Here is a 26,950-nt window from a genome sequence, read left to right as displayed (position 1 = left end):
TTGGGATATTCAAAATGATTATTAGCATATCAAAGGTACTAGAAGACCTGCAGGGAAGAAAGGTAACTTTTTCTAAAGCTTGTATTTCTCTAACTTACCTGACCTGCAAGGACCACTACCACCATCACCATCACCCTGTTATGGTTTTATGCAAAACTAATATCCTTTGGAACACACTTTGGGAATATTGCTACATTTGAGATTGTATTCAGAAGTAATCTAAAGTTTAAGAATGAATTCTGTGAGTACTTATAAAATAGAATAGCAGAGACAGATGAATATGAGGTCATATATATTATGGATAATGACCATAGATACACAAAAGCAACTGTGTCAGGGCAACAGGAAGCAGTAATTTTAGGGAAAATATTTCTGCCAAAACTTAAGGGATGACTTCTACTTTTGATATCCTAGGATTTGGAAAGCAAATCTGAGTTTATCATTTCCATACCACCATGATTTATTTTGAGCAGTTAGTAAAAATCTGAACTCTGTGGGAATCTTGGAATAGCTGCTATTTGGCTGTGAAAATACCGTAGGTATTTTAGTAAACTTTTGAGCCCTTTGCCTCATCTGTGAAATGGAGTCAAGGTTTTAAAGATAATGGTAAGGATTTAATATTGAAAATATATAGTCCTTAGCAGTGTATCTTCACAAAATTCCCAGTCAGTGGTTGATATTATTAACTATTTGTATTATTTTTTCCTACTCTGCATTCACCTCTCCTCTCTGAAGTGCCCTGCTGTTAAATCGCATGTTTAGATAGCAGTCAGTTTCTCTGTTCGGTCCTTTAAATTGTATTTTCTATACTTTATTTTTAGTTCTAACTTCCACATAGAAAAGAGATGTAATTAGACTTGGATTTTTATCTCTGATAAGATTGCCATTGTTGTTTTTTTTTTTTTAACCTTGTAATTGTCAGAGATCAAACTAGAAGTAAGAGAAGTTGTCACCTCTGTTTTGTTGTTGCTTTTATTCACCTGTGCATGAATTATTAATATTATCCTCAAGACACAGTTTCTGTGCAGGAATCTTTTTAAGGCACTTTGGCTGATGTATTTTGTTTAGTTAAAACAAGTCACATAATCAATTAATGTACTTTACTGGGTTCATGTAAACCATCTTGGTTGATAATGTCCAGCATTTTGTTAGCTGTGGATACCAGGTACTTGGAGTGGATATCTTTAGGGAATAGTTCATGTTGATAACTCATAAAGTCTTTTTTAAAATTGAAGTATAGTTGATATACCATATTATGTTAGTTTCAGGTGTACAACATAGTGATGCAACTCCCTGTGCTATAGAATATATTCTTATTGCTTATCTGGTAATTTGTATCTGTTATCCCATATGTCTAATTTGGCCGTCTCTTTTTCTCTTTCCCTTCCAGTAACCATAGGTTTGTTTCCTATTGCTGTGAGTCTGTTTCTGCTTTATATATATGTTCATCTGTATTATATTTTAGATTTCACATGTAAGTGATATCATATAGTATTTGCCTTTCTTCTGTCTAGCTTATCTCACCAAGTATAATATTCTCTATGTCCAAACACATAGCTGTAAATGGCCTTATTTTATTCATTTTTATGGCTGACTAATACTCCATTGTGTGTATATATTTTATATATATAAACACATACATATTGAAAGCACTTATAAACACATACATTATAAACACAGTCTTAAAATTTGGATTTTAAGGAAAAATTGTTAGAATAAGAATTTTATAGATGACAGTAATACATACAGAGTTTGTATACCTCATAAATGTCTAAATTCTGTATTAGTAGCAAAAATATAAGGTTAAGCTTAAATGAATTGTTACCCCAGATTATTCAATATTCTCTTTTATCTAATGAAACAACTCCAAAATAAGAAACTGAATCTTGTTATTAGAATGCAAAAGCCTAAGACTCATCAAAAGAGGATTTTTATGTTAGCTCTCATAATTAGTATCTAATGTATAACTTTTCTCTCGTATTTTAATATTGTCAGTTTCTTCCCTGTGATTGCTTTGTTGCTATTGTTCAGTTGCTGAGTCATGTCCAACGCTTTGTGGCCCCACGAACTGCATCATACCAGGCTTCCTGGTCCTTCACTGTCTCCCAGAGTTTGTTCAAACTCATGTCCATGAATCCATGATGCCATCCAACCATCTCATCCTCTGTCACCCACTTCTCCTCTTGCTCTCAATCTTTCCCAGCATCAAGGTCTTTTCCAGTGAGTCGGCTCTTTGCATCAGGTGGCCAAAGTGTTGGAACTTCAGCTTCAGCATCAGTCCTTCCAATGAATATTCAGGACTTATTTCCTTTAGGATTGACTGGTTTGGTCTCCTTCCTGTCCAAGGGACTCTCAAGAGTCTTCTCCAATACCACAGTTTGAAAGCATCAATTTTTTGGCCCTCAGCCTTCTTTATGGTCCAACTCTAACATCTGTACATGACTACTAGAAAAACAACAGCTTTGACTAGACCCGACTTTTGTCAGCAGAATGATGTCTCTGCTTTGTAATATGCTGTGTAGGTTTGTCATAGCTTTTCTTTCAATGAACAAGTGTCTTTTAATGTCATGGCTTCAGTCACCATCTACAGTGATTTTGGAGCCCAAGAAAGTAAAATCTGTCACCGTTTCCACTTTTTTCCTCATCTATTTGCCATGAAGTGATGGGACCAACAAATTTGGAAAATTCAGCAGTGGCCACAGGACTGGAAAAGGTCAGTTTTTATTCCAATTCCAAAGAAAGGTAATGCCAAAAAATGCTCAAACTACCACACAATTGCATTCATCTCACACGCTAGTAAAGTAATGCTTAAAATTCTCCAGGCCAGGCTTCAGCAACATGTGAACCGTGAACTTCTAGATGTTCAAGCTGGTTTTAGAAAAGGCAGAGGAACCAGAGATCAAATTGCCAACATCCACTGGATCATCAAAAAAGCAAGAGAGTTCCAGAAAAATGTCTATTTCTGCTTTATTGACTATGCCAAACCCTTTGATGTGTGGATCACAGTAAACTGTGGAAAATTCTGAAAGAGATGGGAATACCAGACCACCTGACCTGCCTCTTGAGAAACCTCTATGCAGGTCAGGAAGCAACAGTTAGAACTGGACATGGAACAACAGACTGGTTCCAAATAGGAAAAGGAATATGTCAAGGCTGTATATTGTCACCCTGCTTATTTAACTTCTATGCAGAGTACATCATGAGAAGTGCTGGGTTGGAAGAAGTGCAAGCCGGAATCAAGATTGCCGGGAGAAATATCAATAACCTCAGATATGCAGATGACACCACCCTTATGGCAGAAAGTGAGGAAGAACTAAAGAGCCTCTTGATGAAAGTGAAAGAGGAGAGTGAAAAAGTTGGCTTAAAGCTCAACATTCGGAAAATTAAGATCATGGCATCTGGTCCCATCACTTCATGGCAAATCTATGGGGAAACATTGCACACAGTGGCTGACTATTTTTCTGGGCTCCAAAATCACTGCAGATGGTGACTGCAGCCATGAAATTAAAGATGCTTACTCCTTGGAAGGAAAGTTATGACCAACCTAGACAGCATATTAAAAAGCAGAGACATTATTTTGCCAACAAAGGTCCGTCTAGTCAAGGCTATGGTTTTTCCAATAGTCATGTATGGATGTGAGAGTTGGACTATAAAGAAGGCTGAGTGCTGAAGAATTGAGGCTTTTGAACTGTGGTGTTGGACGAGACTCTTGAGAGTCCCTTGGAGAGATCCAACTAGTCCATCCTGATGGAGATCCAACCAGTCCATCCTAATGGAGATCAGTCCTGGATGTTCATTGGAGGGACTGATGTTGAATCTCAAACTCCAGTACTTTGGCCACCTGATGAGAAGAGCTTTCTCATTTGAAAAGACCCTGATGCTGGGAAAGATTGAGGGCTGGCGGAGAAGGGGACGACAGAGGATGAGATGGTTGGATGGCATCACCGACCCGATGAACATGGGCTTGGGTGGACTCCGGGAGTTGTTGATGGATAGGGAGGTCTGGCGTGCTGCAGTTCATGGGGTTGCAAAGAGTCGGACATTACTGAGCGACTGAACTGATGGGACAGAGGCCATGATTTTCACTTTTTTAATGTTGAGTTTTAAGCCAGCTTTTCACTCTCATCTCTCACCCTCTTTAAGAGGCTCTTTAGTTCCTCTTTGCTATTTGTCATTAGGGTGGTATCTTCTGCATATCTGAGGTTATTGATACTTCTCCTGAGAGTCTTGATTCCAACTTGAGATTCATCCAGCCTGGCATTTGCATCATGTATTTTGCATATATGTTAAATAAGCAGTGTGGCGATATACAACCTTGACATACTTCTTTCCCAATTTTGAACCAGTCCTTTGTTCCATGTTCTGTTCTAACTCTTCCTTCTTATCTTGCATACTGATTTCTCAGGAGACGGGTGATTCCTTAGAAACAGATGAAATGGAAAAGCATGAACCAGTCCATTGTTCCATGTTCTGTTCTAACTCTTCCTTCTTATCTTGCATACAGATTTCTCAGGAGACAGGTGATTCCTTAGAAACAGATGAAATGGAAAAGCTTAAGCATGAAAGAAATAACGCCTTGGAACAAGTGAAGACACTTAAGGTAATCTCCAATTTAGCTTCCTTATATTTTCTTTTGTATAAAGAAAAGAAAGAAAATTATCTTGTGTTGAATTCTGGAGTATCGAGACTTAGTGTTTGTTTTTTTAAAGAATATCAATATCAAATAGCTTAGTATAGAATATTAATATCAAATTAATATTTTTTCCTTAGCTGACCTTTAGAGAGTAAATTTTTTAGCTCATATACTCATTATTTATATTTCACAGTCAGTGATTTCCTCAGCTGACCTTTAGAGAGTAAATTTTTTAGCTTACATACTCATTATTTATATTTCACAGATTCGGTGTGAACAGTGTGATTTGTAATCATACCTTCTAATCTTACTACTTCTAACCCCTTTTTTTTTCACACTGGTGGGAAGAAAGGAGAACCAATGAAGCAAGCCATGACAATTTTAGATCCTCAGATGTTCAGTGGAAAATACATTTTCTCCTATATTCATGTGAATGCTTCAGGGGCATCTTGTTTTGCTAACATAATTTGAAATTAATGGATTGAGATTTAAGGGAAATAAAAACACAATATATTTCCCAAATATACTGTAAGATTTTGTTTCTCTATATATGTTTTAATTTTGTGTTTAGAATATTAAATTTGTATCTTAATTTTTATGGCAAGCCATTATATTTTTCAGGTCTTCAAGAAAAGCAGTGTAACTATTTGTTTTCCACTAATTCATCATAGGAATATATTTAAACTTTTTTCTGTGTTTATTTTTGGCTGTGCTGGGTCTGCATTGCTGCACAGACTTCCCTCTAGTTGCAGAGAGTGGGGGAGACTCTCTAGTTGCAGTACACGGCCTTTCGTGTGGTGACTTGGACAGTTGCAGAGCGCGGGCTCCAGGGCATGCGGGATTCAGTAGCTGTGGCACATGGGCCCAGCAGCTGTGGTGCCCAGGTCTAGAGCACAGGTTCAATAGTTGAACCTGTGCACAGGCTTTGTTTCTCCATGGCATGTAGGACTTTTCCTAGGTCACGTTTCGAAAGCCTGAGTGAGTCTCCTGCATTGGCAGGCAGATTCTTTATCACTGAGCCACCAGGGAAGCCCCAGATTATTTTTAATTAGTTTTTTAAATAACTGAAATTCTATTATTTGTTTCATTTTTATTGAGGTAAAATCTTTACACCAAATTAAAAAAAGAAAGAAATTTCCTTGCTACCTTAGTTTTTAAATTCTGACCTCTAGAGGAAGCTATTGTTTAACATATCTTATTTACCCTTTCAGAGACTTTCTCTGTGTACTCAACCATATGCTAAAAAATATGTGTATATATGCTTCTTTTAATTCCACAGAATTGTTTCATATATTATACACTTTTTTACAGCTTATCTTCTTTTTTTCTCTTTGTTATTAGCATTATATCTTGGATAACTTTTCAGGTTAATATATATGAATCTACCTAATTCTTTTCAGTGCTTCTCCTATCCTCCAAAGGTTCTGTTCTAGATTATTTAACCAGTTCCCTATGATAAAATGAAAAAGATCTGAGAGCCTCAGAAAATTCTGATGGACCATAAGATTCAATGACTTACACAGAGTAAATTATATAAAAATGCTATCTTACCAGTATAACCAACACTACAGATGTTTTTTAAGAGAATAAGAAAAAACTACTGTCAATTATTAAAGCTAAATTTATATTTTTCATCTTAATTCTTGATCATGTCTAACTCTTTGTGACTGTAGCTTGCCAAGCTCCTGTGTCTGTGAAATTCTCCAGGCAAGAACAAAGGAGGTTGCCATTCCCTACTCCAAGGGATCTTCCTGACCCAGGGATCAAACCCGGGTCTTCTGCATTGCAGACAGATTATTTACTGTCTGAGCTACCACAGAAGCCCCAGTGTTTATCATTGTTAAATTTAGTGATATATTTTTGTTTTTTACTGGAATATCAGTGGTAATAATTAGAATTTTAATTTAAAGATGTATTCATTTAACATTTAAACAAAGCTTTCCAGAGGAACTATTGAGTAAATCAGGATTTGTATTTAAAATTTACAAGATGTAACTGAACATATCCTACTGTGACAAAACCTGAAATCACAGGTAAAATATATTCTGTATAATTTCCTTCACCTGAAAACCTATCTATTGGCTGAGAGACATTTGCTTAAATACAGAAAACACCACACAGCAATAAATGTTTTGTTTGAGATAATCTTTGTACTTTGAGTTTTTCTGCTTGTATTATACACACATATACACAAAAAGCAGAGGTTGTTAAATGGATTTCACAGAATGTATAGATGTCTCTCATCACTTCCCATTATCCTGTGACATCTCTGTTTATCATGTCTGATTTAAGGTACAAGTAAAAACGGAACCAAGAAAATTTGATGCCAATGGCTAATTTTTATTCTGCAAGAATGATTTTTAAAGGTTCCATGGGCTTTATTTAACTTAAAGCCTTTCCACAGAGTTCACATTGCTACTGCTTTGCAAAGTTGAATGAAAATAGATATATTTTCCATTTACAGATGCAAAAAACTAGGACACAAAGAGTGAAGGTGACTTACCAGAGCATAAAAGCCCAGGAGCCAGAAGTTTCTTGGCTCCTGTTCTGTGGCAGATTCGTTAGATTGCTATATTATATTCATCTTCACGTACCTTCATTTCATCTCTTAGACAAGAATGAGCTCAAGTATAGCAGAAAGTAGACTGCTTCTTGTAAACATTCCAATGTTGCCATGAATGTTTACCACTCATTATAATCTTCTAGCAATTCCTCTGCTCAGGTTTATAAGTAAAATGGCTCTTAAAGTATCTCTGATTTGATCAATAAAACATGGATTTATGACATAACAAAATTGAATGTTTTAGTGTGTTATTCTCAATATCCTTATTAATTTTAAGTTCAAAGATTTTAATATTTGTTTGGGATGCCAATGTTATTCCACCTTAGTAAGTATTATTTCATATTTTGATTACACTAGTTATATGTTCATTTTTATGGATAATCTTACAAAAATTAGCTAAATTGGGAACATTATGGTCAACTCTGTTTCATAGTCCTCTTTCGCATGTACGGTAAGAGGGACTTCTAAGTTATAATAGTCATGCTCTTCAATTTGCAAACTCTTTGACAGTGATAGCTATTATCTAGCATTTAGTTTGACATTTATACATTTTGATCCTGATTGACTTATTTTGGACCTCAGATTTTTAGGTTTTTTAAAAAGTGGCTAGTAAGGAGTTTCCTGGTGGCCTAGTAGTTAGGAGTCCAGGCTTTCACTGCCGTAGCCTGAATTCAGTTTCTGGTCAGGAAATGAAGATCCCACATGCTGCCTGGCACAGGAAAAAAATGTGACTAATTATAGTAACAGAAAATATGTTTACATCCCAATTATACTATAAAGAGCTAATTACTTTTAAATGGCATGTATAAGGCAGAAAAGTGACTGGGAGCTACATTTCCAGATTCTAGAAACTGGATGTTTGAGGAATTTGTAAGCCTTGAAACAAAGCCCTAAAAATCATGCTCATTGATACCTTCTTAACAGGTTGTTAATTCAGTGGCTTTTTAATACAGGAAAAATTGTTTGAATCGGAAAGGCAGAGGAAGCAATTGACAGAAGAACTCCAGAATGTGAAACAAGTAAGTGCATATATTGTTTATATGTGTCTTGTGGATGTGTGTGTGTAGAGAAATGAGGTATAATTGCAATGCATTGATGTGTGTAATATCTGAGAGCCTACAGATATAAACAGTATAGCATAGTATACTGCTGCTTTCAGAGTTGGGTATCTATGGACTGAAACGATCAGTCTCATTGCTTTTCTACCTTTTTTTCTTTCTCTTCTATTTTTCCTTTTTCTTTTCTTCTGTTACTCATATTCATTTTATTAAAAATAAAAGCAAATCAAGGAGGGGGAAAAAACTTCCAAGCCAGAGCATTTTTAAATTTTTTTTAGTAATAAAAAGCAAAAATTTATTTTCGCTCTTTATCATTCTTCAAAGAATTTTAAGTAACTTACAGCAAAACAAATGCAATGATATCATGAAATAGAGATACAAGTAACAAATAAAAGGTTAATAAGAGTAGAAAGTTAAGAGGACATTGCTATAGATCAGTGGCAGTCACCTGATTTTGAATCTCCCCAATATTATCCTCCCAGAAAACATAAATTTACAGAGCACATAAAACCATACAGGAACCCACACCTTTTTTTGTTTTTGGATACATCATGCACGGCTTCTGGGATCTTAGTTCCTTGACTGGGAATTGAAACTGGGCCCACGGCAGTAAAAGCACTGAGTCCTAACCCCTGGACTGCCAGACAATTCCCAGGACCTATACCTTAAATATGGCTATTGGATAGAGAGTACCAGAACCTTCAAGGCACATATAAATAGAGTTTAAAATTCCAACAAACTGTTGCAACTTGCCTGCCACTGAAATGTGAAAGCAGGGGAGGCTTAAAAACTCTGAAAAGAGTAAGGAAAACAGAGTAATCAGACAAAGTACTGCAAGTAAGATCACCTCCAGAAAGAGAAAAATACAACTATTAATGACAAAATACTAAACAGTGGCCAGGATTTGGTGGTTCTCAGAACTTGAGGAAGTATGTGTAACCAGAAGCAGCAGCATTCTAGAATCATTGTTTGGAGAAAAGAATCAAATAAATAGAGACGGGTGGTATCCCTTGGAGGCTAAGAAATAATGAGAAAAAAGGAAATAAGAGGGGGAAATTAAGGGTCTTGCAGAAATGAAAGAGAAACAAGACATAGCAAGCCTCATCCATGTACCCTCCACCATGACCATCAACAACATGATCCATAAAAAGAAATTGCACAGAAGAGGGTGCTGTTGAACTAAGAACTCTTTCTGTGAAAGAAAAAGGAATTGGAAAAAAAAAAAAAAAATCTGTCCCTGTCATTACAAAACAACTGTAAATATCAGACAGTATGAATTAAAGCTTTCTTCCTGATGAAAATACCCCAAAACAATTTAACCTTAAAACAGTAACACAGAATAACTCAAAATAAGGAATTAAAAACAAAGACTTAGAAAATTACAAAAAAACAGGGATAAATGAAATGAGAGTTGATAAAACCTGGGAAAGAAAGAGAAGAAAAAGACAAAATGATGCTAGAAATGAAAACTATATTACAGGTTACCCAAGGAAGAATATAATCAAATGAAAAGGCATCAAAGTAAACCAGAAAGATAAGAATGAAGTAAGTAAAGGATTTTCATGAGGAAGTAAATCAAAACAACTGAACAGCACTAATATTTTGAACTATAATCCAAGAACACTTTCAGAAGTAAAAGATGACCTGGAACTATTATTGGGTGGTGGGGAAAGGTCAGTTTAGGGTACATCCTAGCAGGCTTTAAAGACGGAGGGGAAATGCATGGTCCCTCCAAATGAGAGGGTCAGATAACGTACAAAGCTGATAGAGTGAGACCAACATCAGCCTTCCTGACGCAGCATACAAAGTAAGGCGTTTGTGGGGCGATAGCTTCATGAAACTAAAGGAAAGAATGTGTAAATCAAGAATATTGTATCCCACCAAGTCGACTTTTAGATATCAAGTCAACAGTTACAAATGTGCCAGTATTCAGGAAATAATATATGCATATAGTATTCCTGAAGAATCTGGTAGAGGTGAGTTTTCCCCAGCCAAAAAATGACTGGGATAACTTTGGCAAGAATTTCCAAACAATGAGCATTTCCTATATGTTACTGTATAGCCAAGCCCAAAAAGAAAGATGCCGTTTTGCAATTTTTTTTTTTAATGAGAGGATGAGGGAGAATAAAAGGGGAAAACAGAATAAGATCATTCTGTAGTATAATAGTCAGTGAATATCACTTCAAACTGACAGCAAACAATAAAAAGATTAGGTAAAGACTGAGCAAATTTTGGGATTTTGTAGAATGAAAATATGGATCTTCCAATTACCAAAAGAAATCCTTTTTAAAAAAAGCAAAAATGTCAAAATGCAGTAAATATATACAACAATTTCAACAGAAGGCAGTATGACAGAATTGAGACTGAATACAATAGTAATCTAATATAAATGGGATAACTTAAATGGGTTTTCATAGGAAAATATAGTTTACCAAAACTGGCCTCAGTAGAGGTAGAAGCTTAACCATAGAAGAAATAAAGTTACCAAGAAGCCACCCTACAGAAAAGGACCAGGCCAAAATCGTTTCACAATTTCGTTTCACAAAGTTTTAACCAAAACTTTGGCATTTAATCCCAGAACTACATAAACGGGTTCAGGTATTTTAAAAAAGCAGAAAGAGAAAGAAACAAAGAAAAATTCCAAATTCTTTCCTGGGAGGAAGTATAACATTTGATGTCTAAACTTGACAAAAGTATCACAAAAAGAAAGAATGCAGTTAAAAAACTGTAGACTAAAAAAACAACCAGGGACATATGAATTGGAAAAGAATAAATAAAAGAGTAACATAATAGAAATCTTGAAAACCCTAAAGAATCAATGATAAAAATAACTTGTTGGGAAATTCACAAGCTAGCAAGAAATAAAATTAATATGCAGAACTCAGTTACTGGACCACATACACAAATTGTAAGGAGAAGTTTTAGTTGTCTAGATGAAACCAAAAATTATAGAAAAATGGGTAAAAGACTTGAACAGACCATTCACTGAAAAAGTTATTAAAGGTCATGTGAAACATATAAAAAGATTTTCAGTCTTTCCCACAAGAGAAATGTCAATTAAATCTATGTTGAGATAGGACTTCCAGCTTCTAGTACTGAGCAAGATACAGAGAATGTTCTCCAACAGAAAACAGCTCTAAAACTGGTTTTGTTACACAGGTTTTAAGGAATTACCAAAGGAATTGGAACATGAACATAGACACCTGCTCCTCTGGGAAGAAGGGAACTATGTGAACTAGTTTTCTTGATCCTGGTTTTAAGCTTGGAGCTAGGAGAAGGCAATGGCACCCCACTCCAGTACTCTTGCCTGGAAAATCCTATGGATGGAGGAGCCTGGTGGGCTGCAGTCCATGGGGTTGCAAAGAGTCGGACTCTACTGAGTGACTTCATTTTCACTTTTCACTTTCATGCATTGGAGAAGGAAATGGCAACCCACTCCAGTGTTCTTGCCTGGAGAATCCCAGGGACGGGGGAGCCTGGTGGGCTGCCGTCTATGGGGTCGCACAGAGTCGGACACGACTGGAGTGACTTAGCAGCAGCAGCAGCAACAATTTAATACCAGTGGAAACTGACCCCCACTTAGGGTCACTTGATGTTTGAAAATGTTCACAGACACTTTAATGAGGAAGCACTGCTTATCATCAGGGCTTCCCTGGTGGCTCAGTCAGTAAAGAATCTGCCTGCAATGCGGGAGACCTGGGTTCGATCCCTGGGTTAGAAAGATCCCCTGGAGAAGAGAACAGCTACCCACTCTAGTATTCTGGCCTGGAGAATTCCATGGACTGTATGGTCCATGGTGTCACTCGAGTCGGACATGACTGAGTGACTTTTTACTTTCACTGCTTATTACAATACATGGTGCTAGAACAAGGGAGTATTTGTGTGAGAAAAATCTAATCTTAACCCCTACTTCATATCATATTCAAAGTTCAGGTCAGTCACTCAGTCATGTCTGACTCTTTGAAACCCCATAAACTGCAGCACGCCAGGCCTCCCTGTCCATCACCAACTCCCAGAGTTCACTCAAGCTCACATCCATTGAGTTGGGGATGCCATCCAGCCATCTCATTCTCTGTCGTCCTCTTCTCGCTAACTCCAAATAGATGATAGATCTAAACATAAACTAAAATTTAAATTCAAAAGAAACTTTTGTGATGTTGGGTTAAGCAAGGTTATCAAGCTGTATATCTAAAATGAGTAAATTTTACTATATTTAAATTCTACCTTAACAAAGCTACTTTTTAAAAATATGCCAATACAATTTTTCTTCCATTAACAAAAATTCAGATGCTTGACGGTGCATTGTTGATGAGGCTGTTTTGAAACAGGCATTTTCATACATGCTAGTGGTAGTGCAACGGAGAAGGCAATGGCAGCCCACTCCAGTACTCCTGCCTGGAGAGTCCCAGGGACGGGGGAGCCTGGCGGGCTGCAGTCCACGGGGTCGCTGAGGGTCGGACACGACTGAGCGGCTTCACTTTCACTTTTTGCTTTCAGGCATTGGAGAAGGAAATGGCAACCCACTCCAGTGTTCTTGCCTGGAGAGTCCCAGGGACGGGGGAGCCTGATGGGCTGCCGTCTATGGGGTCACACACAGTCGGACACGACTGAAGCGACTTAGCAGCAGCAGCAGTGGTAGTACAAAACAGCACACAGCTGCGAAGGAGAATTGGGCATTTCTAATAAATTGATGTGTACATTTACCATTCAGCCTGGCAACCTCAGTTCTAGGAATTTACCCCAAAGATATACCTCTAATAATATTGAAATACCTAGGCACAGTATTTTTTTGAGGTATTATATGTAATTAGAAAATATTAGAAACTACCTTAATCTTCAGTATAGATGATTGAATGAACTACGATCCATACATGCAGTGGAGCACTCTGCTACTGAAGGAAATCTTAACTCAGTAGCACAGAGTGATTTCCAGGAGATGCTGTCAAATTAAAAAAAAAAAAAAAAAAGTACAAAAGAGTATGTATAGTATTATCCTTTATTTTAAAAAAATAACCATACTGAAGAAAAAGAATCAATTCAAGTAATTTACCAACATGGTATTTATGTTCAGTGTTTGACAGGTTGCAATAGAGTTAGAAAAGAATCGAAAACAAATCCCAAACGTTTTACAGTATGAGGGGGTCGCAAAGAGTTGGACACGACTAAGCTACTAACACTTTTCACTTTCACAAAGTACTGAGGTGGGATAAAACTGTGTAGTGGGAGGAACATAATTCATCCAGGGTTGTGACAAAAGTGACTACATTTTAGTAATCAAGACAGGAGACCCATGATACATTCTGAATAAAACAGCAGCAAATGGTAATGGCAGAAGTTAAATGTGAACTATACACATATACATACTATTTGACTTTTTCTGATTAAAATCCACTCAGAAAAAAAAAAATTGAATAGCATGTGTTGTTGTCTTGTTTCTGAGGTATGGCTAAAGCCATTCTGAAACAATTTAAACAATTTTAAGATGTAATAATGCATGCGTGCTCAGTCTCTTTAGAGTCTGACTCTTTGCGACCCCCATGGACTGTAACTCACTGGGCTCCTCTATGCTTGGGATTCTGCAGGCAAGAACACTGGAGTGGGTTGCCCTGCCCTCCTCAAGGAAATCTTTCCAATCCAGGGATCACACCCGTGACTGTTATGTCTTCTCCTGCATTGGCAGGCCAGTTCTTTACTACTAGTGCCACCTGGGAAGCCCAAGTGTAATATAGGTCTCCTGTATTACAAAATCAAAATGTTTTGATTGTTGTTGAAAGCCAGAATCTCAGTGAAAAAACAAAGACATACAAAGTAGAATTTAGGAAGTCAAGAAAGAATCCTTTGAATGGACTAGATTTGAAGGTATCACTCTGAATGCATTATTTCTAAAATATATATGTATCTATGTGAATATGAATATATATGTGCCCATATATATGTATGTGTGTGCAGTTTATATGTGTGTGTGTGTGTGTATGTGTGTATATCTATTCCTAGCTCTAACAGCTAGAAGAGCCAAGAATCACATATCCCACTAGCAATGAGCACCTAGCATATCTAAGTGCCTAGAAACTATTCCCCACTAATAAGAATCCAGGCTTCTTGGAGAAATAACTGATTTCAAGACTGAGGGTGGGTAAGTACAAAATAAGCTTGAAATGTCTTATGCCAGAAAATAAGGAAATCCCCAAAATGATGGGAGCGTGTCATAAGGAACTAGCTTGATGCACCCTCCACTGACCAGTCTGAAAGTAGTTGAGCACCAAAATAATTAAATATAGTGATGAATTAACAAACCATTGAAAAAAAGTGATTCATGAGTCTCTACCATTAGTAAAGAAGTGAATTAATTAATGGAGAGAGCTGAGGGCTCTTGCTCATTAAAGACTGTTGAGTGCTGACTGGTAACAACAGTTTGAATCAGAGTAGCTGCCAGATTTGGGAAGTCAGCATTTTGCATGTTTCAGTAATGACTGTATCAGACTAGAATCATAAAATGCTTAATCTAGGGGGAATTTTTTTTATGACAAGCAGAATATTCACATATTTATATGGCTTTAAAGTGGCTGTCTATAAACTGCTTATTAATTGCAAGAGGAAAATAGTAATTATATGGTAGTGAAATCAGACAACTCCTAAACTGGTACAGAAAATGGATATCACCAGTGAAGAACAGATGGATATGTGTGACTTCAAATGTGAAACCTTGAAAGGACACAACATCACTTATGTAGTATTACGGCTGAGAATGTATAAACCTAACCTGGCCATGAGGAAGCACCAGTCAAGCCCCAAATGAGGACAGTTTTATTTATTTTTAAAGGTGTATGTATCTGTGTGTGTATGCGTCTGTGTGTGTATGTGTCTGTGTGTGTATAGGTGTTATATTCTTGAGAAATGTGAATGCCATAAAAAATAAAAGAATGAAAACAAAGAAAAATCAAAGGAAGAGAGAAAGGGAAGGACAAGGTAAAGAGATAGGGGGAGAGAGAGAGAGATGGAAGAAAGAAAAAGAGAGAAAAATGAAGAAAGGATGACGGGAGGGAAGAAGGGTAGGGGGGAGGTTCCAGATTAAAAGAGGGTAAAGAGACATGAAACTAAATAAAATACCTGAGCCTAGACTCGATCCTGCACTGGAATGGGGAAAACACTACAAAGGATGCTATTGAGTCAGTTGACAAAACTGGAATACAGATGACAGATTAGATAATAGTATTGGCTCAATGTTGAATTTCTTAAATCTGATAGATGTACTATGGTTGTGTAAGAGAAATCCTTTTACTTAAGAAATACTGAAGTTTGTAGGGATAAAGAACCCTTGAATAGTTAGAATATGTGTGTCCATATTTACATATGTGTGTATATATATATGTGAGAGATTGAGAGTCTGCAAAATCTTGGTAGCAGCAACCTCAAAATATCAGTGGCTTGCAAGAATACTTTATTTCTCACTCATGTTGGCAAAAAAGTGACTTTGTGAATTAGGTAAATCTGGGCAAAGGATGTAAAGATGTTCTTTGTACTGTTCCTACTCTTGCAAGTCTTGTGTACACTTGAAGTTATTTCCAACTAAAAAGTCTGTAAAAGTCCTCTATTTTTTGACCAAAAACTTTTAGACCCCCATTTTATTAAGCTTTTTGTAGTTTGGTGCTATATCTGCATCAGTTTATATGGCCAGGCCTTTTTACATTTTAGTGTATCTTTGCATCCTGCAAGTGGACATTTATAAGTGAAAAGTGAAGTGTTGATCACTCAGTCATGTCCAAGTCTTTGCTATCCCATGGACTTTAGTTTGCCAGGCTCCTCTTTCCATGGAATTCTCCAGGCAAGAACATTGGAGTGGGTAGCCATTCCCTTCTCCAGGGGATCTTCCCTATCCAGGGATCAAACCTGGGTTCTCCCACCTTGCAGGTGGATTCTTTGTCATCTGAGCCACCAGGGGATCCCATTTACAAATATTCTTTCCTAATTTTTACATATAGAATAAATTAGGGGGTGGGTTTTTTTCCTCCATTTAATTAAATTTTTCTTTTCTTCGGAATGCTTAGAACTTAAAAGTTTTGGAATATCAAGCATAGTTAATAAAGTAAGGTAATATGATCGTGTGTGTATCTGTGTATATATATAATAGCACATAGTGATTATTGAATAAATATTAACTATTATGGTCATTATTATTAATAGAAGAAATACTAGGTGCAGAGAAATAGGCGAAAATGATTTAACAATTTTATTTAGAGGAATAAAACCTAATTTTGACTGAGAGAATAAGGAGACTTTTTAGAGAAAAGGTGACACATGAAGTAGACCATACATGTGAAGGGGAGAGCACTCCAGGCAGAGTGCAACCTGAAAATCATGGTATGAAAGAAAAAGTCTTATCTTGGAGTCAAAATCGGCTGACTTTGTATGCTAATTTAACTATTATCTCTTAATGTTTTTGTATCTAAAATGTGATGATAACATCTGTTTATAATTTGTTCATAGGACTTGAGAGTTGAAGAGCCTAAAACTACTAGGAATATAATAAATTCCTAAAAAATAATAATTTGTATTTGTATTAGTTCATCATCATCACCTTGTCATTATTAAAGGCTTGGGGACATAAGGAAAACATGAACAGATGAAAGCATTAGGAAATAACATTTGAGGGCTGTCGGGGAGTTTTTGTTTTGGGACCAAAACAGGCAGGCACTTGAATACCAGTCTAAGATTTTAGACAATGGATTGCCATTGAAGGTATTTGACAAGAGAAGAAAGATCAACTTATTCTATCTATAAACTGACTCCTCTTTCCTTCACATTCTACATCTAACTTGTTGGCCCTCCTGTTTAAAAACTGCAGTTTTGCCACTTTTTATCACTTCCATCACTGGTCTAAGCCATCATCATCTCCTGTCTGTTGAAACTATAACTTCCTACCAGATCACCCAGCTTTTACCCTTGCCCCACCCCCATACAGTCTAATCTGAACACAGCAGCCAGAAATAGGCTTTTAAAACTTGTTAGAACCTAACTTTCCATCTCAGAATGAAAGCCCAACTCCTACAGAGCCTGCTCTCCCTGGTCTGCCCTCCTACCCCCACCCCACACCCCTTTTCCTCAGTGACCCCGTCCCTTACTACTTTCCCCCCACCTACCCTCCTTGTTCTCCAGCCCCTCTACCTCCCTGCATCATTACCCCACTAAGGCTCCAGCTCTCACTGTCAGTGGATAAGTTTTTTGGCATTCCTGATTGCTTTCTTGTGTATTATTTACTTGTTAAACTTGTATCCTTTATCTGTATCCACCAGCTAGAGGGTAAGCTTCATGAGGAGGGCAGCTGTCTTTCATGTGTTCTCTAATTTACCTTAGAACCATCACTGACGTAGAGTAGGTATTCAGTAAATATCTGGTGAATGGATGGATGAAGAATGGTGAATGAAGACTACCTATACTTTAAGAAAGTTAACCTAACAGCAGATTTGGAAATAACTGAGTATCAGATAAGAGGCTTTTATAAAAGCCTAGACCTGCACTTTCTAATAGAAATATATTGGAAACCAACTATGCCTTGTCAGTTTTCTAGTAACCACATTTTTTAAAAGCATGAAAAGAAACAGGTAAAATTATCTTAGATATATTTTTAGTCTAATATGTCTAAAATATGGTCATTTTAACATGAAAAAGTATTAAAAATTCATTAGACATTTTTACATTCTTTTCTCGTACTGTATTTTTGAAGTCCAATGTTACTTTACACTTAAAGTGAATCTTAATATGTGTACTAAATTTTCATTGGAAATAACTGCTGTGATTTTGTTTAACAGCATTTATAGTTAAAAAGTAGATTCATATACCCAAATGTTCCAAATAAAGGTAAAAAGTTTGCAGTAACTGAAATGAATACCAAAAATCTTTTTCTTTTAATATTTATGTCCCCATTGGCAAAATTTTTTCATATTTTTAGAAGATTCAATCTTTAAAGCAAAATCACTTCAAAACTACATCTTTTCAAGTTAAGTATGTCACTAATTCTGGTTACCATCAATTTCAAAGAAGTATTGCATATACTGAAAGCAACTGTAAATTTATCAATATCAACTAAGCAGATGTCAAAATTTTTAAGGTTTTTGAGCCTAATCTACATATTATCAGTAATAAAATCTACATAATGATTTGTGTTAGATAATAGATAAATCATTATTACTGACTTATGCATTTGAAAATTTTCAGTATCAGTATAAATTCTTACACTTGTCTAGCTTCACAAATAAGCTTTCTCATTCCTTGAAGCTTCAAATTTAGCTCATTCATGTACAGTGTGATATTGATAATAAAATGTAAATCACACTTCCATTTTTTTGTTTTTAATTGTTAAGTATTAGGCAACCAATCATTTCTTTTAAAAAAATCTTCAACTGAAGTTAAAAATACAGTAAGTCTTCATTAAGCTCTTCCACAACTCAACCAAGTAGCACTAACAAAGAGCACAGGATCTTTACATCACTGTCTTTTAAACTAGTGACTAGTCATCAAATTTGCACATATACATTAAACAAGGTTAACAGCTGTGTCCATGGTGTTTTTCATACGGTCAACTTCAAGAAACTGAGACAGAAAATTTCAAAATAAATCCTACAATGGCATGAAACAATGAAGAAAACAGTCTGTTGTTTGAAAATGCCAACAAATCAGAAATTTTGATCCAAGGTAGCTGGAGCACCTTCTATTACAAAAAAAAAAAAAAAAAAAAACTTTTCAAACTTTTCTTCATTATCCAACTGAAAGTCTCATGTGACACATGTAAAAGTTAAAATATCTGTGCCATAAGTCTGAATTTTTTAGGCTGTAGATTGACAACCTTATGTAAATTTGGAAGTCCTTTAAGACAATACCTCCCTTGGGAATTCCCTGGTGATCCAGTGGTTAAGACTTGTGTTTTCACTGTGGGGACTCAAGTCTGATCCCTGTTCTGGGAAGATCCTGCAAGCTGTATAGAGCAGCCAAAAAAAGAAAAAGAGACAATACCGGCCTGAAGTATGCATTTAATATTATCTCATATCTTGTGGCTCATCTAAAGCTGAAATAAAGTACTTGTAGTTTTTCAAATTTTAAATCATTTGATCATTGATATTGTTAGAAATGTCTTGTATTCTGTGAACATGTGTGAAATAATTGAAGATCTTTTATTTTTATAATATGTTTCTTCTATCAAAACCAAAATTACCACATTGATTTAGAAATGGTTTACTCTTTTATGCAAAAAAGCCAACCAAGCTGGTCAAAATTAACAAATGTTGAACGTTTACTTCTGACTTCAAGTGACTAATTTCATTAGTTCTTACTTAACTGTTAGGAGAAAACTTTTATTTATTTATTTATTTTAATTTTCGGCTTCTCTGGGTCTTCATTGCAAGGCTCGGGCATTCTCTGGTTGCAGGAGCAGGGGCTGCTGCTCTTCCCCATCCTCCCCGGTGCAGTCATTGCCGTCTCACCTCTTGTGGAGGAAGCAGGGCTGCTCTTCCCATCCTCGCGGGCGCTTTCATTGCTGTCTCTCCTCTTGTTGTGGAGGAAGCAGGGGCTGCTGCTCTTCCCGTCCTCGCGGGTGCTCTCACTGCCGTCCCTTCTCTTGTTGTGGAGCACGGGCTCTAAGACGCCTAGGCTCTGTTGCTGCAACTGGCAGGCAGGCTCTAGAGCAGACTCACTGGCTGTGGCTCCTGGGCTTAGTTACTCCCAGGCATGTGGGGTCTTCCCATACCAGGGATCCAACCTGTAATCCCCACATTGACTGGCAGATTCTTAACCACTGGACCACCAGGGAAGTTCAAGAGAAAACTGTTTAACAAGCTCATCACACATTTGCAAAAATTCTCTCAATTGCTCACTTTTCATATGGTTAAAAAAAACTTTATACAACAAACAGCTTTGTAAATTGCAATTGCATTCATCATAAAATTTTCAAAATATTTTCCTCTAGTTTTTTTTTTTTTTTGCATTACTAGCTAATTCATCTTATTCTTCATCAGTATGTCTTCATTTTAAAAAAACTTTCTCCATACCTACTTCTTTAAGTATAAATAATTTAACTATAGTCTAATAAAAATAAGTATTTTCATTTAATTACCCATCATGATTTATACAAGTATTACTGTAACTCATGCTGTCTACATAAAATAGTCAGATAAGAACACTTATTGTATAAAAAAAAAATTCGAAATTAATCAATTCATTGACAGTGACCGGATTAGTTGTTTATGTATACAACTCAACTGCTTCACATGCCTGACACAAGCACTACAATTCAACACTAATGTCTTAAATGATACAATGATAAAAGTGCAATATAATTCTACCAAAATAATAAATTTTTGTGTAATGGAAAAATATTTTATGCTTATTAAGCTTTTAAACTTAAATGCAAACTGATGAAAATTAAATGAAAAATTCAGTTCTTCAGTCAACTCAGCTGTATCTCAAGGGCTCGATAGTCACATATAGGTAGTGACTACTACACTGGACAGGGCAGATCCATAACTCTGCATCCCTGCTATTCAAAGAGTAGTCAAGGACCAGCAGGGTCAGAACACCTGAAACTTAGAAATCCAGGTTCTCAAGCCTTACCCCAGACCTACTGAAACAATCTGCATTTAACAAGTCCTCGGGTGATCTGTAATGTACCTTAAAACTTGAGAAGTGCATGTCCAAATAAAAAGCAATGGAGGATTTAATCGGATAGTGGGCATAGAGTTATACCAAGTAGACCAGGGGCATCTGTGTGAGAGATACCATGAGGGTAAAGTCATCCAGACTTAACAGGGATAGCATGTGCAGTAATAATCAGAAAAAGCAATCAAGGCTTTGTAATCTGGTGATTGAGAGTCTGTAATAATGCAATTAACAAAACAGGAGAAATGAGATTGAGAGTTAAAATGTTTTAATTCATAGTATAGATTAATGTATATTCTCTACTTTTAGCAAAAATAGTTTTAAAAATATTATATATGTGTGTCTGTGTATACAAACACATGTGTACATACTGAGAAAACTATTCACTTCAGAAACAAGCATTGCAATAAAAATATACAACCCAAAATCAATCCTAAAACTTTAAATTTTTTTAATTTAATTGACCTTGTATACCATTTATCTTCTCTATGTATATGAAATGTTATTATTCTGTTTAAGGGAATTTCTGACTTACTGTTAATGAAAGAATTTCTGTGTTTTAGAAAATACTACTCCACTTTTCTAAGGATTGATTTCTTTTTTTTTACAATTAGCATGTCTTTAAAAATTATAAATAAAATGTAATTTTTATTAACTCTTTTCTTAAAAACTTTTAAAAACCAGAAATTTGAATTGTATGAAATTTGGCAGTTTCTTCCCCTCTTTTAAGTATCCTTTTGAAGATCTTAATGTGAAACCAGTACAGTACTAACAATTTCACCATATACAACCTTTAAATACATAAGTAATCTAATTGTTAAAACACCAGTAGATTGATTTTCAATTTATTTTACAATTCTGGTTTCCAGTTAGTTCCAAAGGGAAAGAAAACACAGTTTGATAACCTTTGCTTACTTAAAACTTTTGCTTGAATTACTGTGAGACCTGATTCTAAAAGCAGAATCTTCCCTTTGTAAGGTACAATAGCTATTTAAATTATAGAAATTAGTTTACCTTTATTTAGTGCAATAGCCCAAGAAGAAAGCATTGAAGAACTGAAGACAGGAAGACAGGTAGAATGGGGCAAAGGGAGAGCAAGGGGAGAAAGAAATAAAAGAATGAAAGAACAAACTGTGAAAGCCTCCTTTTCTACTGGAAGAATCAGGTACCTTTGTATTTTTTTTTCAAGCAGGGATGGCTACCAGAATACTGTTTTGTAAAGAACTGTTCATAGTATTCTCCAAACTCTAAGTATATTTTACGAGTTTTCATGCCTTATAGAATAATCCAACCTTACTGTTTAAAATCATGAACACAATTTCCCATGAAATTATGTGTACTGCTTGTTATTTTTTCTTCAAGTTCTAACAACTTTTAACAGGCATGGGCCATTTTTCTAGCAACTTCTTTTGATCAAGAGCTTTCTAAAACTTAGTCTCACACGAGTTGTTTTTAAAGTTTCTTTCAGCATACTGTTATGACCTGAGGCAGCAATGAATTGGAGAACAGTCCAAAGCCAAAATATTTAGCTTGTCTAAACCAGTCCTTGCCCTAAAGAAACAGAGGAAATTGTTCATTTGGCAACTTCTCCAAGTTCAGATAAGCCTAGTTGTAGTTGACCTCACCTGTGCAAAGATTGGGTGGAACATTTGAGGAGGGTGTGAAGTCCTGAGGCTGAAACCTGAGGTTAGATCAGCACAGGATTCTCTGTGGACAGTTGAACATGACCTTAGATACAGTTGGAACAGCTGGCATCTGAGCTATCTTGGTTTATGGATTAAGCAGCAAAGGAAACTTTAAGAACAAATGAAACATATTTCTTCAAGGAACAACAATATGTGATTACTAAAGAATATTCACATTTTCATACTTGGGGAGATTGGTTAATTTTGTACATTTATTAAAGAAACAGTAAAACCTCTAACTTTTAGAATTCATGTGAGTTCTTATACCCTTTTTATTCTTCTCTAGTGATCTGAACTTTTTCCAATAGTTCCATATGGTACTAGCAGATATTCCAAGATGTCAATCTCATCTTTAGAGGGGAAAAAGAAGTAAACTACATATATTTGTCAGTTTTTTTCTGTTCTGAAAGGGGACTGTAATAAAATATTCCTCTATTCCCGTTTCAAATGGTAACTTGTAACCTCAGAATGTCAACCTGTATTTTCTAGCAAGTATCCCTCCTGCTACTCTTGTATAGTCTCAGCCACCTCCGTCCACACCCCTGCTCTTAACACCTAGCAACCACCGATCAGTTCTCTATAATGTTGTCTTTCCAAGCATGTTACATAAATGTTATTATATAGTATGTAACCGTTGAGGATTGGCTTTTTTCACTCAACATCATTCCTCTGGGTCCCATATAGGTTTTACATATTTATCAGTTGTTTCTTTTTATTCCTGAATGTATATAAAACTGGTGAAATCTGATTAAGGTTGGTGAATTGTATCAATGAAATTTCCTGACTGTGATGTTCTACTATTTTAATGCAAGATATCACCATTGGACAATACTGAGTGAAAAGTACAGGAAACCTCTCTGTTGTATTTCTTACAACTATATGTAATCTGCAGTGACCTTAAAATGATTTTTAATAAGGAAATAAACAAAACAAGAAAAAAGGATCCTCTTTGAGCAAAGAAATTATAAATCTCCTACAATAAAGCCCAGATAATCAGGGTGGTGTGATCACTCATGTAGAGCCAGACATCCTGGAATGTGAAGTCAAGTGGGCCTTAGGAAGCATGACTATGAACAAAGCTAGTGGAGGTGATGGAATTCCAGCTGAGCTATTTCAAATCCTAGAAGATGATGCTATGAAAGTGCTGCATTCAATATGCCAGCAAATTTGGAAAATTAAGCAGTGGCCATGGACTGTAAAAGGTCAGTTTTCATTACAATCCCAAAGAACGAAAATGCCAAAGAATGCTCAAACTGCCACACAATTACACTCATCTCACACACTAGCAAAGTAATGCTCAAAATTCTCCAAGCCAGGCTTCAACTGTACGTGAACCGTGAACTTGCAGATGTTCAAGCTGAATTTAGAAAGGGCAGAGGAACCAGAGATCAAATTGCCAACATCCATTGGATCATAGAAAAAGCAAGAGAGTTCCAGAAAACTACTGCTTTATTGGCTACGCTAAAACCTTTGACTCTGTAGATCACAACAAACTGTGGAAAATCTTAAAGAGATGGGAATATCAGACCACCTGACCTGCCTCCTGAGAAATCTGTATGCAGGTTAGGAAGCAACAGTTAGAACTGGCCATGGAACAACAGACCGGTTCCATATTGGGTAAGGAGAACATCAAGGCTGTATATTGTCACCCTGCTTATTTAACTTATATGCAAAGTACATCATGAGAATCACTGGGCTGGATGAAGCACCAGCCGAAATCAAGATTTCTAGGAGAAATATCAATAACCTCAAATATGCAGATGACACCATCCTAATATCAGAAAGCAAAGAGGAACTAAAGAGCCTCTTGACGAAAGTGAAAGAGGAGAACAGAAAAGCTAGCTTAAAACTCAGCATTCAAAAAACTTAAGATCATGGCATCAAGTTCTATCACTTCATGGTAAATAGATGGGGAAACAATGGAAACAGTGACAGACTTTCTTTTCTTGGGTTCCAAAATCACTGCAGATAGTGACTGCAGCCATGAAATTAAACAACACTTGCTCCTTGGAAGAAAAGCTATGACAATCCTAGACAGTGTATTAAAAAGCAGAAACATTTTGCCAGCAAAGGCCCATCTTGTCAAAGCTATGGTTTTTCCAGTAGTCAGGTATGGATGTAAGAGTTGGACTATAAAGAAAGCTGAGCACTGAAAAATTGATGCTTTTGAACTGTGGCGTTGGAGAAGACTCTTGAGAGTCCCTTGGACTGCAAGGAGATCCAACCAGTCCATCCTAAAGGAAGTCAGTCCTGAATATTCATTGGACAGACTGATGTTGAAGCTGAAGCTCCAATACTTTGGCACCTGATGTGAAGAACTGACTCATTGGAAAAGACCCTGATGCTGGGAAAGATTGAAGGCGGGAGGAGAAGGGGATGACAGAGGATGAGGTAGTTGGATGGCATCAGAGACTCGAAGGACATGAGTTTTAGCAAGCTCTAGGAGCTGGTGATGGATATGAAAGGGTGTGCTGGAGGCCATGCGGTCACAAAGAGTCAGACACAACTGAGCTACTGAACTGACAATGATAGCAATCTGGGTGGAAAAACATATCAAATAAACTTTGAATTCACTTTTCAACTTTAATTCCCTTCAGTTCAGATCAGTTCAGTCGCTCAGTTCGTGTCTGACTCTTTGTGACCCCATGAATCACAGAACACCAGGCCTCCCTGTCCATCACCAACTCCCGGAGTTCACCCAAATTCATGTGCATCAAGTTGGTGATGCCATCCAGCCATCTCATCCTCTGTCATCCCCTTCTCCTCCTGCCCCCAATCCCTCCCAGCATCAGGGTCTTTTCATGAGTCAACTCTTCACATGAGGTGGCCAAAGTATTGGAGTTTCAGCCGCAGCATCAGTCCTTCGATGAACACCTGGGACTGGTCTCCTTTACGATGGACTGGTTGAATCTCCTTGCAGTCCAAGGTACTCGCAAGAGTCTTCTCCAGCACCACAGTTCAAAAGCATCAATTCTTCGGTGCTCAACTTTCTTCACAGTCCAACTCGCACATCCATACATGACCACTGGAAAAACCATAGCCTTGACTAGACCTACCTTTGTTGGCACAGTAATATCTCTGCTTTTTAATATACTGTCTAGGTTGGTCATAACTTTCATTCCAAGGAGTAAGCATCTTTTAATTTCATGGCTGCGATCAGCATCTTCAGTGATTTTGGAGCCAGAAAAATAAAGTCTGACACTGTTTCCACTGTTTCCCCATCTATTTGCCATGAAGTAATGGGACCAGATACCATGATCTTAGTTTTCTGAATGTTGAGTTTTAAGCCAACTTTTTCACTCTCCTCTTTCACTTTCATCAAGAGTCTCTTTAGTTCTTCTTCACTTTCTGCCATAAGGGTTGTGTCATCTGCATATCTGAGGTTACTGATATTTCTCCCGGCAATCTTGATTCCAGCTTGTGCTTCTTACAGCCCAGCGTTTCTCATGATGTACTCAGCATAGAAGTTAAATAAGCAGGGTGACGATATACAGCCTTGACGTACTCCTTGTCCTATTTGGAACCAGTCTGTTGTTCCATGTCCAGGTCTAACTGTTGCCTCCTGACCTGCATATAGGTTTCTCAAGAGGCAGGTCAGGTGGTCTGGTATTCCCATTTCTTTCAGAATTTTCCACAGTTTATTGAGATCCACACAGTCAAAGGCTTTGGCACAGTCAATAAAGCAGAAATAGATGTTTTTCTGGAACTCTCTTGCTTTTTTGATGATCCAGCAGATGTTGGCAATATGATCTCTGGTTCCTCTGCCTTTCCTAAAACCAGCTTGAACATCTGGAAGTTCATGGTTCACGTATTGCTGAAGCCTGGCTTGGAGAATTTTTTATTTTTTTTTTTTATTTTTTTTTTAAACTTTACATAATTGTATTAGTTTTGCCAAATATCAAAATGAATCCAGCATTACTTTACTAGTGTGTTAGATGAGTGCAACTGTGCAGTAGTTTGAGCATTCATTGGCATTGCCTTTCTTTGGGATCGGAATGAAAACTGACCTTTTCCAGTCCTGTGGCCACTGCTGAGTTTTCCAAATTTGCTGGCATATATTGAGTGCAGCACTTTCACAGCATCATCTTTCAGGATTTGGAATAGCTCCACTAGAATTCCATCACCTCCACTAGCTTTGTTTGTAGTGATGCTTTCTAAGGCCCACTTGACTTCACATTCCAGGATGTCTGGCTCTAGGTGAATGATCATACCATCGTGATTATCTGGGTCATGAAGGTCTTTTCTGTACAGTTCTTCTGTGTATTTTTGCCATCTCTTCATATCTTCTGCTTCTGTTAGGTCCATACCATTTCTGTCCTTTATTGAGCCCATCTTTGCATGAAATGTCCCCTTGGTATCTCTGATT

The 26,950-nt window shown here is 36.7% G+C and overlaps 1 protein-coding gene across 8 annotated transcripts in view; it reads left to right on the top strand.

Annotated features, from left to right (window-relative positions):
• Positions 1-26,950, top strand: part of STXBP4 (syntaxin binding protein 4) — a 234,196-nt gene that overhangs the window by 97,605 nt on the left and 109,641 nt on the right. For 7 of the 8 annotated variants that reach the window (XM_055577592.1, XM_055577587.1, XM_055577586.1 and 4 more), the window contains 2 exons: positions 4,505-4,600; positions 8,150-8,215. In XM_055577592.1, the coding sequence (XP_055433567.1) occupies positions 4,505-4,600; positions 8,150-8,215 (162 nt within the window). Of the gene's footprint in view, positions 1-4,504; positions 4,601-8,149; positions 8,216-19,650; positions 24,190-26,950 lie in introns of those variants that run through there. The other variant, XM_055577593.1, reaches the window with a different exon arrangement.

Source organism: Bubalus kerabau, chromosome 4, assembly GCF_029407905.1.
Source record: "Bubalus kerabau isolate K-KA32 ecotype Philippines breed swamp buffalo chromosome 4, PCC_UOA_SB_1v2, whole genome shotgun sequence".
In the NCBI taxonomy this organism is placed as follows: Eukaryota; Metazoa; Chordata; class Mammalia; order Artiodactyla; family Bovidae; genus Bubalus; species Bubalus kerabau.
The sequence above is the reverse complement of the archived record's forward strand: the minus strand, read 5'-3'. Positions and strand labels throughout refer to the sequence as shown.